This window comes from Pelophylax lessonae (assembly GCF_965119305.1).
Source record: "Pelophylax lessonae genome assembly, chromosome: 9".
Taxonomy (NCBI): Eukaryota; Metazoa; Chordata; class Amphibia; order Anura; family Ranidae; genus Pelophylax; species Pelophylax lessonae.
In genome coordinates this window covers 56,255,841-56,272,233 of record NC_138776.1, presented here as the reverse complement: position 1 = coordinate 56,272,233, position 16,393 = coordinate 56,255,841, and the positions used below count along the sequence as shown (strand labels likewise).

Below are 16,393 nucleotides of genomic sequence, written 5' to 3'. Positions count from 1 at the left end.
TGTGTGACAGAGGAAAGGAGTCCTGGATGGAGAGGTGCGCTGTAGCAGCCTTTCCCCTTAGTTTCTCCACGGTGTGTGGCAGAGGAAAGGAGTCCTGGATGGAGAGGTGCGCTGTACTGTAGCGCATCAGGAGACCCACTGGGAAATCATAAAGATCTTCCATGAAGTTGAAAAAAGTGGTAAGTCTGCCGCCACTATCGCGGCTGGCCTTAACACTTTCATCACTAGTTGACAGATCTCACTATTCTTTCCTACTTCCTCCTTGCTGATAGCATGGCACCAATACTAGGGGTGATTACTGTGTAAATTGGCACCAATACTAGGGGGTGATTACTGGGTAGCTCGCTCCTACGTAGGTGCTAGAGAAAGTATAGTTTTGGATCATTCTATATTTTATTTACAGTATCTCACAAACGTGAGTACAAACTTCACATTTTTGTAAATATTTTATTATATCTTTTCATGTGACAACAGTGAAGAAATTACACTTTGCTACAATGTAAAGTAGTGAGTGTACAGGTTGTATAACAGTGTAAATTTGCTGTCCCCTCAAAATAACTCAACACACAGCCGTTAATGTCTAAACAAAAGTAAGTACATCCCTAAGTAGAAATATCAAAATTGAGCCAAAAGTGTCAATATTTTATGTGTCCACCATTATTTTCCAGCACTGCCTTAACCCTCTTGGGCGTGAGTTCACCAAAGCTTCACAGGTTGCCACAAGAGTCCTCTTCCACTCCTCCATAACAACATCATGGAGCTGGTGGATGTTAGAGACCTTGCGCTCCTCCACCTTCCATTTGAGGAGGACCCACAGATGCTCAATAGGGTTTTGGTCCGGAGACATGCTTGGCCAGTCCATCACCTTTATCCTCAGCTTCTTTAGCAAGGCAGTGGTCGTCTTGGAGGTGTGTTTGGGGTCATTATCATGTTGGAATACTACCCTGCGGAAAAGTCTCTTAAGGGAGGGGATCATGCTCTGCTTCAGTATGTCACAGTGCATGTTAGCATTCTTGGTTTCCCTTAATGAACTCTAGTTCCCAAGACCCCAGACCATGACACTCCCACCACAATGCATAACTGTAGGCAAGACACACTTGTCTTTGTACTTCTAACCTAGTTGCTAACACACACACTTGACACCATCTGAACCAAATAAGTTTATCTTGGTCTCATCAGACCACAGGGCATGGTTCCAGTAATCCATGTCCTTAGTCTGCTTGTCTTCAGCAAACTGTTTGCGGGCTTACTTGTGCATCATCTTTAGAAGAGGCTTCCTTCGGGATGACAGCTATGCAGACCAATTTTGATGCAGTGTGCGGCGTATGGTCTGAGCACTGACAGGCCGACCCCCCACCCCTTCAACCTCTGCAGCAATGCTAGCAGCACTCCTATGCCTATTTCCCAAAGACAACCTCTGGATATGACGCTGAGCATGTGCACTCAACTTCTTTGGTTGACCATGGCGAGGCCTGTTTTGAGTGGAACCTGTCCTGTTAAACTGCTGTATGGTTTTGGCCACCGTGCTGCAGCTCATTTTTAGGTCTTGGCAATCTTCTTATAGCCTGAGCCATCTTTATGTCTAGCAACAGTTCTTTTTTTCAGATCCTCAGGGAGTTCTTTGCCATGAGGTACCATGTTGAAATTCCAGTAACCAGTATGAGAGAGTGAGAGCAATAACACCAATTTTAACACACCTGCTCCCCATTCACACCTGAGACCTTGTAACACTAACGAGTCACATGACACCGGGGAGGGAAAATGGCTAATTAGGCCCAATTTGGACATTTTCACTTAGGGGTGTACTCCCTTTTGTTGTCAGTGGTTTAGACATTATTGGCTGTGTGTTATTTTGAGGGGACAGCACATTTACACTGTTATACAAGCTGTGCACTCACTACTTTACATTGTAGCAAAGTACACACACTTTTTTCCAAAGTATGAGTTAGTGGTGAAAATGCTGAGTGCCCCCAAGTTTTGACTGTGGTATCTTGTGTGCCCCCCCCAATATATTGTTCCTAGGGTCACCACTTGTGGCAATTATAGAACAGGAAAAAAATGTTTTGAAGACCTCATCAATCTCCTAATAGAAAAAACAATACACCCCCACACACCAATTGTATTCCCATCCTCTGTTTTATTAGCAAGCTATAAAGTTACAGAAAGTTTAACATTCCTTCAGAGTCTGTTTTGTATTTTCTTCAGTCATGTCACCTCCACAGAACCTGAACCTGGATAAGAACATAAAACAAAACCAGTATTTTATTCAGTTGAAGCTTCAAAGCAAATACATATGAGTAAAAGTCCAGCAGTTAACAGACCAATAACTTTGTAGGCGCTGCAGCTTAAATTTTTTTCGTCACAAGATTACAAAAGAAAGCTGTAGAACAGAACAGGTCCTAAAAGCTAGTCTGCAGGCTCATACCTGTCAGGCTAATTTAATATCTAGGAATTAAACTCCTATGATGAACCTGTTCCTTTCTAAATTACTTGCAGGCTAAATTGGGGGGAAAAAAGGAACCCCCCACCTCTCCCTTCCTAACACTTTGCCCTGCAACTCCTCCCATTGTGGTAAAAAAATAAAAATAAAACAAAATATATAGAATTATGAAAAAAATGGCAGCCAAAGGCTTTACTGAAGTCAACTTTTCAGGGTTCTGAGAATGCCCTCTTCAGGGATAAGAGAAGATTACATAATTGAAATGTATATGTAAACCCTCACCTTGGGGGGGAGACGCTCCACACACAACCACCACATAAAATGTCTCTCAAATCAATGCAATGCAAATGGAGTAACATTTACTAGACCCCCTGTTGGCCTGTTTTTAACCGGTTGCCGACCACATCAAGTACATATACTGCGGCGGTCAGCCCCGGCCAGGCAAAGTGACGTATTGGTACGTCACTAGCCTGGGAGCCAATAGCTGTCGGGCGTGCGCCGCTGGAGGCGCGCTCCCGCCTCAGCTCATTCACGGACACCTCCGTACGTGTGACCGGCGGACCCGGTCACTCGCGATCGTCCGCTGTGAAGGGAGAAAGGCAGGCGGCTAATGTAAACAAAGCCGCCTGTCATTCTCCCCTGTGTAAAAGCACTGATCTAATGGTCCTGCTATGTAGGACCGTTGATCTGTGCTGTTACACACACGCAGCCACATCCCTGCACAGTTAGAAGCACGCCCCTAGGGACACACTTAACCCCTCCCTCTCCAATAAAGTTAACCCCTTCACTGCCAGTGTCATTTTTACAGTAACAGTGCAAATGTATAGCACTGATTACTGTAGTAATGTCACTGGTACCCCCAAAAGTGTCAAAAATGTCAGTCAAGGGTCTGATCTGTCCGCCGCAATGTCGCAGTCCCGAAAAAAAAAATTGCAGATCGCCGCCATTACTCGTTAAAAAAAAAAAAACAACAAAAATGACAAAAATCTTTCCCTTAGTTAGTAAACGCAATAACTTTTGCGCAAACCAATCAAAATACGCTTATTGAGATTTTTTTTTACCAAACATAGGTAGCAGAAACCAAATTGGCCAAAAATTAAGAAAAATTTTGATTTTTACATTTTTTTGGGGGGAATTTCATATAACAAAAATGTGAAAAATATTGTTATTTTTGCAAAATTGTCGCTCTTTATTTGGTTATAACGCATAATCAAAAAATCGAACAGGTGATCAAATACCTCCAAAAGAAAGCTCTGTTTGTGGGAAAAAAAAGGACGTCAAATTCATTTAAGTACAGCTTCGCACGACCGCGCAATTGTCCGTTAAAGTCACGCAGTGCCGAATCGCAAAATACTCCCTGGTCAGGAAGGGGGTAAAATCTTCCGGGGCTTAAGTGGTTAAAAGACTTAAATTGCACCTGAGCTTGGAAATCATTGTGGCACTTGCAGTTTTATCCCAACAGGTTGTACTTAAGTCTACTCTAGTAGAAAATCGGACCCACTCCTATCTATTTAAAGAAGACCTGGCCCCCCTCCGGGGAGTCCTCCCATGACCCGGACACAGCATGATCCCCTATGGGGGTGTCTGGAGTATGGGATGGGTCCCCCTGAGTCTTACATATCCAGTACAACTCACAATATGATCATGCCAGGTCTCCCCCATAAGAGTTATCCATACAATCACTTTAACCCTTTGGCGGTACTGTATTTTATTTTTTTCTTCAAATTTGTGATTTCTTTCTTTTCCCCTTTGTTAATGACCATGTTACATGTCTAACAATATTCTGCATTGTATTATATGGTCATTGTAAACCTGCTGTTATTCACCTGTTTGTGTTTATCAAGAAATGTAATAAAATGTTTTTGAAAGAAAATCTGTCACAAAGAATCTATTTTAATACATACATCTCTCCACTTGTTCCGTATTGCAGTGTGACAGCTGAGGCACCCATTTTGGAATGCAGGATGGAGATGATACTTTTTTTCCAGACAAATTCCACCATCTGGATGCGGTTAACTTCCAACTCCATATCAACAAAAGAGGAGTAGGTTGAACCAGAACGAAGCGGTCCACTGCAAACAAGCATAGTGTTATATGCTTCTTTTGAGGGAAGGCCAAATAAAATACAGGTCAGACACTTCAAATCAAAAGAACATCCAAACCTAATACAATCTCAATATCCTCATTTCAACAGGTAGGGCTTAATACTATTTACTTGGGGCCACGATCAGACTGCGACACATTCTGCTTTCATAGTAGCTTTGTTTTGAGTGACGCCCAGCAATGTTGAATGGGATTAGAGTGGACATCTAGCAAGCCATCATCCCTGCTACAAATCAGAGAACAGCTGGTCTCCTGCAGCCACTTCCTATCTACAAGCACATCGGTAATGGAGAAATGCCCAATTGTGGCAGTGGACCATACCTGTGTAATGGTCACTTGTTTTCTCAACTGGAAGCCTGCAAAACTATGCAGGGATAGCATGCAGTTGTCCTAGAAGAGAAGTGCTTCAAAAGACCCTCATGGCAGGGTCACAGGGGATTTTAATGAAAGTTTCAAGGTTTAAGGATTTTTTATAACTGTATTCACATATATTTTAGGCCAATAATTCACAGTTTCCCTTTACCATACCACAAAAAAAAAAAATACTAGAGCATTTACCAAATAGAAAAAAAATAAAAAAAAACTGAATCCTGGGTTAATATGAGGAAGCTACAGTGCTTTGCTAAGGCTCCTCTGTGTATTGTCTCAACTATGAGAATCTCCAAGCTTAGGCAGTGGATAAATAAGGGCAGGTTTGGCTGGAGAGATCCCACTTCGCCTTAAAACACAAAAGACAGGCACCCAGCAATGTCAGCTGAAGGCATCCAATGTGTCCCCACACCTAATCCAGTGAACATGCTAAGATGGCAACCATGCCTCAGAACAGCAAAATATACATTTGAGACTGACATACCTGTAGGTTTTATGCATACTAGAACATCCAACTTCTCCACAGAGAGACATTGAAAGAGACCCCGAAACAAGATCCAACCCAATGACTGTGATAGATACCTTGTACCTCCAGCCTGAAAAAAGGAATAGCGATTCTGTTACATAAATATCACTCTTGGCAGGTCGAAAACCTTCTCTGTACCACCCTACAGAGGAAAGCTTAACCACCTCAAATCTGGACACTTTTCACCCCATTTAAGTTCCAGGCCAATTTTCAGATTTCAGTGCTATCACACTAGATTAACAATTACTCAGCCATGCAACTGTACCCAGAGTAGTTCTTTTTGACATAGCTATACTGTACATACACAACTCGAAAAGTTAAAATTTCAGTAATTCAAAGAGTAAAACTAATTTTCTATAGATGGGTTACACAATGAGATATAGTTCAAATATTTCTTTTTAAATTTCATGATTATGGCTTACAGTTAGTGAAAACCCAAAATTCAGTATCTCAGAAAATTAGATTACATAGGAGTCTAGGACCAATAAAAAAAAAAAAAAAAAAAAAAAAAACGTTTTTCAATACAGAAATGTTGGCTTACTGAAAAGTATACACTCAATACTTGGTCAGGGCTCCTTTTGCATGAATGACTGCATCAATGCGGTGTGGCATGGAGGTGATCAGCCTGTGGCACTGCTGAGGTGTTATGGAAGCCCAGGTTGCTTTGATAGCGGCCTTCAGCTCATCTGCATTGTTGAGTCTGGTGCCTCATCTTCCTCTTGACAATACCCCACAGATTCTCTATGGGGTTTAGTTCAGGTGAGCTTGCTGGCCAATCAAGCACAGTGATACCATGATTAAACCAGTTATTGGTACTTTTGGCAGTGTGGGCAGGTGCCAAGTCCTGCTGGAAAATGAAATCAGCATCTCCATAAAGCTGGTCAGCAGAGGGAATTATGAAGTGCTTTAGAATTTCCTGGTAGAGGGTTGCACTGACTTGGACTTGATGAAACACAATAGATCAACATCAGCAGCTGACATTGCTCCCCAAATTACCACTGACTGTTGAAAATGTTGCATTATATTTGGAAATAAAAATCCCAGAGTCTGGCGGAAGTGTGGAGAGGCACAGAATTCCATTGTATGAGGTCCAGTGTGAAGTATCCAAAGTCAGTGATGCTTTAAGGAGCCATGTCATCTGCTGGTGTTGGTCCACTGTGTTTTATCAAGGTATCAATTTGGGGTTTTCACTAGCTCTAAGCCATAATCAAAATAAAAGAAATGCTTGAAATAATTCAAAAAGTGAAACACATATTGTATATATGCGTTACACAGTAATACAGGTTACTGAAATAATTTAACTTTTTGATATTCTAATTTTATGAGATGCACCTGTATATAGAGAGCACCCCAAATGGGATTGGGATTCCCCCACCCTGCACAGCTAGGCACACTGAATTTCAATCTCCCAGAGTCAAAAAACAGTCCAGCACTTTGTTTTGTTATGTTATTAAGGGGATTAAAACTTAGATGGGGAGGAGGGGGTATTATGGGATGCCCACTTGACTTAGACACCTTTTCCTATATACACTACTCTGCTTCCTCCAGCACACATGCTTGGAGAACTCTGCTGGCACACTAATAAATGATCTTACACAGCACCCAGCTGTATTTTTGAGCAAAAGCCTGTTATTGGAAGGAACCCGAGGCCCCTTTAGGTGTGTAAAAAAAAAAAAAAAAAGGCAGTGTCTAGCCTACTTCCCTGTGGCTACTGATCCCAGCACCACCTCTTCGGACCCTGCCAGCTAGCCTGGTTGCAGCTGCCCCTTCACTAGCCCTCCTGGCTTTTTCTCCACAGTCCTCCCAGACTGCTCACCACCCCACCTGGCTGACTTCTCAGGAGACCTCCTGGACATGCTGACCTGCTCCTGCTGTCCTCTCCTTGCCCCCAGGACTTCCTCCGTGTGTTGTAGAGGGCCCTCCAGCACCCGAGCCTCAGGCCACCACCCCCCCAGACCATGTACAGTTTGTTTTGTTCCAAATCGCAATTCGGACAAGTTTGTCCTTATTCGAAAATTTGAATTATCCAAATTACAATAGCAACGACTTTAAACAAATCCCATTTGAATCAAATTAGAAAAAAGTAAATATAGATAAAAAAAAAAAGCAAAGAAAGCAGGGTAAAAAATAGACTAGAACAGTCTTCCAAAATTCAATTAGAATCCACAATAGAAAATAAGAGTAGAATATAACCATCTTCAGAAATTAGAATAGAAAAGAATTGAACAATTACAACATACAACTGTTATATTCTATTCTCTTCTATTTGAATTCATTCTAGTCGAAATTAGAATTTCGGAAGTTGGTTCTATACTCTTCCAATTCTATTCTAATTTTTTCTATTCAAATTCATTCTATTCAAAATTTTAATTTCTTAAGATGGTTATATTCTGACTATCTTCTGATTTTAGAATAGAATGAATTTGAATAGAAAATAGAGCAGAAAAGCAATAGAATAAAATAGAACAGTTATGCCCCATCAACATCTGCCAGTGTACCATTGTCCCATCAACATCTGTCACAGTGCAGAATAGAATCCAAAAAAAAAAAAAAGTATAACCTAGCCATTTTAAGAAATTCAAATTTTAAATAGAATGAATTTGAATAAAAAAAAGATTAGAATAGAAAAACAATGAATATAGAAGCTAAAAAAATATAAAGAATATAGAATATAACCGTTATAGTCTACTGGGATGCCAGTCCTGAGTTGTTACACCCCAACAAATATGCCAGGTTGCATGATGTTGGGGATATCAGCTCAGGGGTCGCAGTGCTGGAGCAGGCGCCCTCCCCTAGCTGCCAGGGGAGCGACGGCTCCTGGAAGGAGGGGGGTAGAGACTCAGGAAAGGTTGGACAGGTAGTGGTGGTAGGGGACTCAATTATTAAGAGGATAGAGAGGGCTATCTGTCAAAATGATCGTGAGTGCCGAACAGTATGTTGTTTACTGGGCGCTCGGGTTCGGCACATTGCGGATCGGGTAGACAGATTATTGGGCAGGGGTTGGAAGGACCCAGCAGTCATGGTGCATGTAGGCACTAATGACAAAGTAAGAGAAAGATGGAGGATCCTAAAAAATGATTTCAGGGACTTAGGGGACTTTTCCTCAGGCAATAGATTGAAGAAAAGGACCTTCAGGGTGGTTTTCTCTGAAATACCGCCTGTACCTCGAGCCACACTAGAGAGGTAGAAGGAGCTTAGGGAGCAAAACAAGTGGCTGAGGAACTGGTGTAGGAAGAAGGGGTTTGGGTTCCTGGAGAACTGGGCTGACTCTCTTTAGTAAGGATGGGCTGCACCTTAATGGGGATGGTACAGCTCTATTGGGAAGAAAGATGGCCACAAAGTTGGAGGGGCTTTTAAACTAGGTGTTGGGGGGAGGGCTCCGAGGTAGTGCCAGTTAGTACTGAACAAAGGACAGAAGCTACTATGGGGATCAGCAGTGACCATATAACCGTATTGACAACTACTGGGGGGAATGAGCGGACACACCACAAACCAAGCAGGAATAAAGGCAACGATAAATCACTATCAACTCCTACAACACTAAGAGTGGTATATACAAACACCAGGAGCCTAGCTAATAAAATGGAGGTATTTGAACTGTTATTAAACGAGGAGGACATAGACCTTGTGGGAATAACAGAAACTTGGTTTGACCCGTCACACGACTGGCTGGCAAATATTGAAGGGTATTCTGTGTATAGGAAGGACAGGGAAGGCAAAAGAGGGGGAGGGGTATGTCTCTATATCAAAAATAACGTTATAGTGTGGTAGAGAGGAGTGACATTATGGAAGGGACGAGGGCGGAGATGCAATCCGTGTGGGTAGAACTCCGTAAGGAAGAAGTAAGGGGGAAAGTAATAGTGGGGGTATGTTATAGGCCCACCAACCAAAGCGAGGAGGTAGAGCTGGAATTTCTTTTCACAGTTGGGCATAGCGGCTAAGCAGGGACAAGTCATCATAATGGGGGACTTCAATTATCCCAACATTGACTGTAAAGAGGGGACAGCTCACTCAGTAAAGGCCCGTCATTTCATGAATGTCTTACAGGACAACTACATGTGACAAATGGTAGATTCTACTACAAGAAAAGAAGCATTGTTAGATCTATTAATTACAAATGATTTGGGTCTAATCTCAGATGTAGAAGTATGGGACAACTTGGGCTCTAGTGATCACAGGATGATTACATTTAAAGTAAATCATAGGACAACAGGACAAGAGGGGAATATAAGGAAGGACTCTAAACTTCAGAAAGGCAAACTTTCCTAAAGTTGAGAACATAGACTGGGACCTAACCCTAGGATCATTGAACACGGAGGAAAAATGGGAATGCTTTAGAAACATATTAAACAAAAGTATTGCACAGTGCATGCCAATGGGAAATACATTTAGAAGAGCCAAGGTCAAACCGGTTTGGCTAAACCGTAATGTAAAAATGCTTATTAGAGCGAGAAAATGGAATTCAAGAAATACAAAATGGAGGGGACATTATTAGCTTTCCACCAATACAAGGAATCTAACAAGAAATGTAAAAATGGAATCAGGACGGCTAAAAATGACTTTGAGAAACACATAGCAGAGGAGAGTAAAAAAAACCCTAAGACATTCTTTAAATACATTAACAGCAAAAAAACGAGGTCAGAGCATGTTGCACACATAATTAACAATGATGGGAGGATGGTTACAGAGGACACAGAGAAGGCAACTGTGCTAAATACTTTCTTCTACTTGGTTTTTACACATGAAAAGGAGGGGTATACTGACCAGGACTGTCTGGTTAGCACAACATCACAAGACTTGCCGCAGTGGATATCAGAGGGCAAACTGAAGGAAGACTTAATAACATTAACACTAATAAATCACCAGGACCGGATGGCTTGCACCCGAGAATACTCAAGGAACTCAGTAGGGTTATATCTAGACCGTTGTTCCTAATCTTCCCAGACAGTATATTGACAGGCACTGTACCAGGTGACTGGAGAAAAGCTAATATGATACCAATACTCAAAAAAGGGAGGAGGGATATTCCAGGAAACTATAGACCGGTCAACCTGACATCAATTGTATGTAAATTATTGGAAGGGTTGATAAGGGACTATATCCAATAATTTGCTAAGGACAACAGTATCATCAGCAGTAATCAGCACGGTTCACAAAAGGACGTTCCTGCCAAACCAAACTGTTAACATTTTAAGAGGAAGAGAGCTGTGAGCTAGATAAAGGGAGACATGTGGATGTGGTGTATCTGGATTTTGCTAAGGCATTTGACACAGTTCCCCACAAACACATAGGGCCCTTTCACACGGGCGCTCCGTATGTCCGCAAATCATCCTATTTTTTTGCGGATGATTTAGGGACATAATGTAAGTCAATGGCATTGCGGATGTCAGCGGAATACCATCCGCTGACATCCGATTTTCTTCCTTTCAGTTCTGTTCCGTTTTTTGGAACGGAACAGAACCCTATTTTCCTCCGTTCAAAAAACGGAAAGGAAGCAAAATCGGATGTCAGCAGTGTCATCCGCTTACATCCGCAATGCCCATAGACTTACATTATGTCCGTATAACATCCGCAAACAGATGGGATGATATGCGGACATACGGAGCGGATGACACAAGTGTCATCCGCTCCGTGAAAAAAAAAAAAAAAGTGCCTGAGCGGATCACAATGCGGTCCGCTCCGTGTGAAACAGCCCTTAATCTACAAACTAAGGTCTGAAGGCATCGACCTCAAGGTTTGTTCTTGGATAGAAAACTGGTTACATGGGCGTGTCCAAAGGGTGGTTATAAATAACGCATACTCAGACTGGTCTGGATTGGTAAGTGGGGTCCCCCAGGGCTCAGTCCTCGGACCAATTTTGTTCAATTTATTCATCAATAACATAGACGACGGAGTCAGTAGCTCAATCTCAGTTTTCGCGGATGACACAAAGATATGCAGGGCAATAACTTCTCATCAAGATATAGAAATCCTACAGAGTGGGCAACTACGTGGCAAATGAGATTTAATGTAGAGAAGTGTAAGGTATTGCACTTGGGGGCAAAAAACATAAACGCAGATTATCCTCTGGGGGGGGGGGGGACCTATGGGGGAATCCAGAATGGAGAAGGGTTTGGGGGTTCTAGTAGAAGATAGACTAAGTAATAGCATGATATGTCAAGCTGCAGCTGCCAAAGCTTGCAGAGTATTAGCATGCATAAGGAAGGGGATATATTCCAGAGACAAAGTTATAATCCTACCACTTTATAAAACCCTGGTCCGGCCACACCTTTAGTATTATTTCCAGTTCTGGTCGCCAATCCTCAGAAGGGATGTGCTGGAATTGGAAAGAGTCCAAAGAAGGGCAATTAAACTAATTAGGGGATTGGAGGACCTTAATTATGAGGAGAGATTACAAGTGCTTAATTTATTCTCCTTGGAGAGGAGATGCCTGAGAGGGGACATGATAGCGATTTACAAATACCTCAATGGCGATCTCAGCATAGGTAAAAAACTATTTATTCTCAAGGAGTGCAAGAGGATACATGGCCACACAATGAGATTAGAGGAGAGGCGGTTTAGCCTTGGGCTGCGTAAGGGGTTCTTCACTGTGAGGGCAGTGAGAATGTGGAACTCTCTTCCACAATTGGTGGTAGCTGCGGGGAGTATGGCTACTTTTAAAAGACTCTTGGGCGTGCATCTCACAGATCACAGCATTCAGGGTTATGGAAAATGATCAGGCCACTGACACACACGCACACACACCTGTACAGGTTGAACTGGATGGACTGGTGTCTTTATTCAACCTCAACTACTATGTAACTATGTAACTATGATTTTCTAATTTTCCATTCTATTTGAATTTTAGAAGATGGTTCTATACTGTGTTCGGTGTTATTCTATTCAGTTCTATTGTTTTTCTATTGTTTTAAAATTTGGAAGAGGGTTATATATTTTTTCTATTTTATTCTAATTTTTGAATTGTCAGTCAGTATCAATAGCCTAATGCAACAGCTGCATTTAAATGGAAAAAAAAATATATAAAAAAAATATATTTTAAAATGTTATAAAAATTTAATAAATACTGATTTAATAATTTCCCAATGTGGTCAGATTTTTTTCGAATATGGAATAAATTTAACTAAACTGATTTATTTAAAAACAAAGCATCAAAACAAAACATATTTTCATCCTGCACATATCTCTGCCAGCCCATTTTGCTGGGGTCCTCATCAATATTCCAAGCAGCTCCTCCTAAACTCCACCCTCTACTTCTAGAAGCTTCTCCAGGGTTTCAGAAAGCAGGGGGGAGTCACCAGAGATGCAGCTTGCCGATTTATCCAGCCTCCCTGAGTAATTAGAAGCATGGATCTGCAATCCACAGCTCGGCCTGAATTTCAAACACACATGTCTCAAGGATTCTGGTATTTTTTTTCTCTTCAATAAAACATATTTTCTAGAACTTACGCATGAAGTTTGAAGGGTCTCCAGTGTTCAAGAAAATTTTCTGGTTGTCTGAAGAGTCTTGATCATGACCAAATAAATATTCATCTGCCTTGTACCCCATAAAGGCACAACTTTCCTCTGTGCATGGGAACCCAGATCCCTAGGACAAAAGTTAAGGTAAACTGTATTTAAGTAGCAATGCCAAATGTGTGTCCCCTACCATCCTGCTCATTTATGCCAAATATTTTACATGTATCCTGAAGGAGGAGCTGTTTCACCCTTAACCCTGTTAAAAGTTTACCATGACTGGAATGTAGACTGCACAACCAGAAAGGAAACCATAAAAGCTTAAAGCTTATTGTAGCCAAGAGCCGGCTATTACCTGCATTCAGGAGACACTGTGCAGCATCACTGCTGAGAAGCAATTTTCTCCTAGTGTTCAGCCTGAACTCTGCTGCACTTCCTGACTATAAAGTGACTGAGTTCCAAGTTTAAAGATTTGCTTTCAGCTGGACTGTTTTGAACTATAAATACCCAGAGATGTATATTAACTAAGTAGAACTACTTCACTACAGTACTTAAGTACCGAAAGGCGGTATCTGTACTTTCCTAGAGTATAATTTATTTCTCCTACTTCCCCTTTTACTTCACTAAATTTTTTCAATGATTTCAATACTTCTACTCCGATATTTTTTTTTTGTGCTGCATAGTTACTCATTACAATTATAAAAATTACCACTGCCAGAACAGTAGATGGCAGGTTTCATGAAGCTCAAAACATGTGTATTAGCGCATACGAAAATAAATGCTACTGTATGTATAAATAAAAGCTGCATTTGAAATAATAAAAAACAATATGATGTTCAAACTTTTGACTTCTTTCTTTAATAACTACATAACACAGTACTTGTACTTTTACTTTCAGTACTTGAGTAGCAATTTTTGTTTCAAAACTACTGGTACTTTTACTTTCAGTACTTGAGTAGCAAAATTTTTTAAAAAAACTACTTGCAATACTTAAGTACAAAAAATGTTGAATACTTTAGTACTTCTACTCAAGTCACTTTTTGATCGAGCACTTCCACTTCTACTCAAGTCACTTTTTGATCGAGCACTTGTAATTTTACTCAAGTTTGGGTTTCGAGTACTTTATACAACTCTGTAAATACCAGCCAGCTGGGAGAGGAGATAAGGCTTGTGAGCGGGTGAGATCCCCCTCTTGGGACCCCGGCCTGGATCTGCAAGCAAGGACTCTGTCAGGTGGTGCTGTGGGCGAGTCGCAGCCTGTGCAAGAATGCGTGTGCATTTAAGGGGCATCCATTGCCAGCCTCATCTGATTGCTCAGCAGCAGCCCGGAGGCTATTCCTGCTCCATCCACACCAGATCTGGCTGGGCTGTGGTGCAACGCGAGTTTGGACGCCATCCCCCTGAGGGAGTCCCTGTAAAGCCTTCACACCTTGTCTTCAACACCACCAGTTACCAGGATCAGTGAGTGGGTACTTGCCCATTCTCTCCTGATAGAGACCATGCATGCAGACAATGTGGTCTTTCTTTCTGCCTAAACCGAACTCTGTGCCACACTTACACCTGGTTAAGCAGCTACAGTGTTCATCTTGTGTCAAATTAACACAGGCACACTTTGCATCCCCTGCCTGCTAGGATTCATCAGCTTAAGTGGCTTTACTCTGTGATTCAGGACATCTTCAGACAAAGATTGTCAAAGTGCTAGCTGAAGATTCAAGGGCTTCACTTCTTTAAAAGAGACTACAACATAAACTAAGGGACTGTTCAGTTAGTAACATAAGTACAAGTGCCCACACCCAGGACTCTATTTGCTGACTGAGTAGGTTTATGTGCTCAAGAGTTAATTCTATTAATGTAAGGATATTGTTGTATCTTGCTGCTCCATTTGGCCTGTGGTGTTGAGGCCTAGTGGTTTGACACAAGAGCGGTCACGGTTTCAGTTGAATGGAGCGTTGCTTGGACAAAACCTTCAGATTCTACAATCAATTGTTTCTTCTTGGTCACCGTTTATATATTATTGCTACTATGGTTTTCTTGCTATTGTGATACTTCCTCAGGGGTCAAGTTTATACCACTGGGGATTTATGCTCATAGCTTTTCAGTAAACATTATTCAACTTTTTCACCTAAAGTGTATCTAAATCTTTTTTTAAAAATAAAATCAAAAAGTCTGAACCCTGGGTGTCAGAGGACTTGCATGGTCGGGCACCCAGTGGGGTACAGATCAAGCAAGCGGCTCTCACGGGGGTAGCGCTACATTATATTAGAAGCCAGATTACATCACTTTTTTGTCCAATGCAGCAGCTTGCTCTCAAAACACTAAAGATGATCACGCAATTGGTGTATCGTTGCATTTGGCATATATCCAAAATACATGTGTTGGCTATAAAATTAGACAAGCCACACTAAATAGAAGGAATATATACTATGCTTGCTGCCATAATTTCAGCATTTGCTAGTCTTCCATTTATACTGTAAGAAAGTTTTTAGCTTGCTGTATGACAGATCTAATTCGCAAAAGGAAACACATACTTGCATAAAGACCAACCTCTAGAAAATCCCTGTATGATGAAGCAGGATAACCAATGAAACCTTCAGGACTGAGAATGCTCCTTGTAAAGAACTTAAAACTCATTTGGTGGTTGCAGAAGATCTTCTCATAGGCCCCTGGAAAAGCAAGTTGAGCAGTTTTTAAGAAACAAGGTTGAACACTTCAATAGTGCATAGTGAAATAGGGACAATGAGGGTACTCACCTTTTAACACGTTATCAATATCGTCAAGCTTAATAAATATTTTCTCGCATCCAGGCATGTTTATACCACCATTGGGGAAAATGTCAACATTACCAACTGTCTGCATCATGCCAAAGCCTAAGACAAATAGGTTAGAGATGTTATAAGATACCAACATGAGCCAATATCAGATACCAATATGAGCCTCAGACTAGAGCAATGAAGGCAAGCCAGAGGGTGTCCCAACTTAGTCTTGCAGTTTAGATTTAGATGTGGCTTCTCATTAGGCTTGAGCAGGGTTATCATAGCAAAATTCACCCCCAATTTTACCATGAGCTGCACGGTTTTAACAAATTCGTTTAGGTAAAACCCTTACCTTTTTTTTGCAATATGTAAGCAGTTCTCAAACAGCCTGGAACCATTAAAAGTAGGATGGCCCTTAACCACTTTATAGTTTTGCCTTCCACATTGACTACAATGCATTTTGCCAAAAAAAGAAATCTACATCTACCGTTCTAATGGTCAACTATCTGGGAGTTGAGTACCATCACAGGCCATCATTCTTACCTTGGCGAAAATGTCTAAAGGGGAGGTGAAACTTTGCTCTACCCCCCCCCCCCCCCCCCCCACCAAAAAACAAACCCAGCAACCCATATACATGCCTAACATCACCCCATCTATTTCGTCTGTGACTAAAAAAAGAAAAAAAAAACACACCACATACACCCACCACAAACACACACGATACACCTGGAATGAGAATGTTTAAAGTGC

General features: G+C 41.5%; 1 protein-coding gene across 1 annotated transcript in view; it reads right to left on the bottom strand.

Moving 5' to 3' along the window:
• Positions 1-12,872: 12,872 nt before the first annotated feature.
• The window catches only part of LOC309563778 (pancreatic triacylglycerol lipase-like), a gene marked incomplete at its 5' end in the record, with an annotated part of 76,605 nt that continues 73,084 nt past the window's right edge, over positions 12,873-16,393 (bottom strand). Inside the window, 3 exons of the mRNA XM_082268382.1 lie at positions 12,873-13,023; positions 15,435-15,553; positions 15,641-15,757. Coding sequence (XP_082124508.1) covers positions 12,874-13,023; positions 15,435-15,553; positions 15,641-15,757 — 386 coding nt within the window. The 3' untranslated portion in view covers position 12,873. The remainder of the gene's footprint in view (positions 13,024-15,434; positions 15,554-15,640; positions 15,758-16,393) is intronic.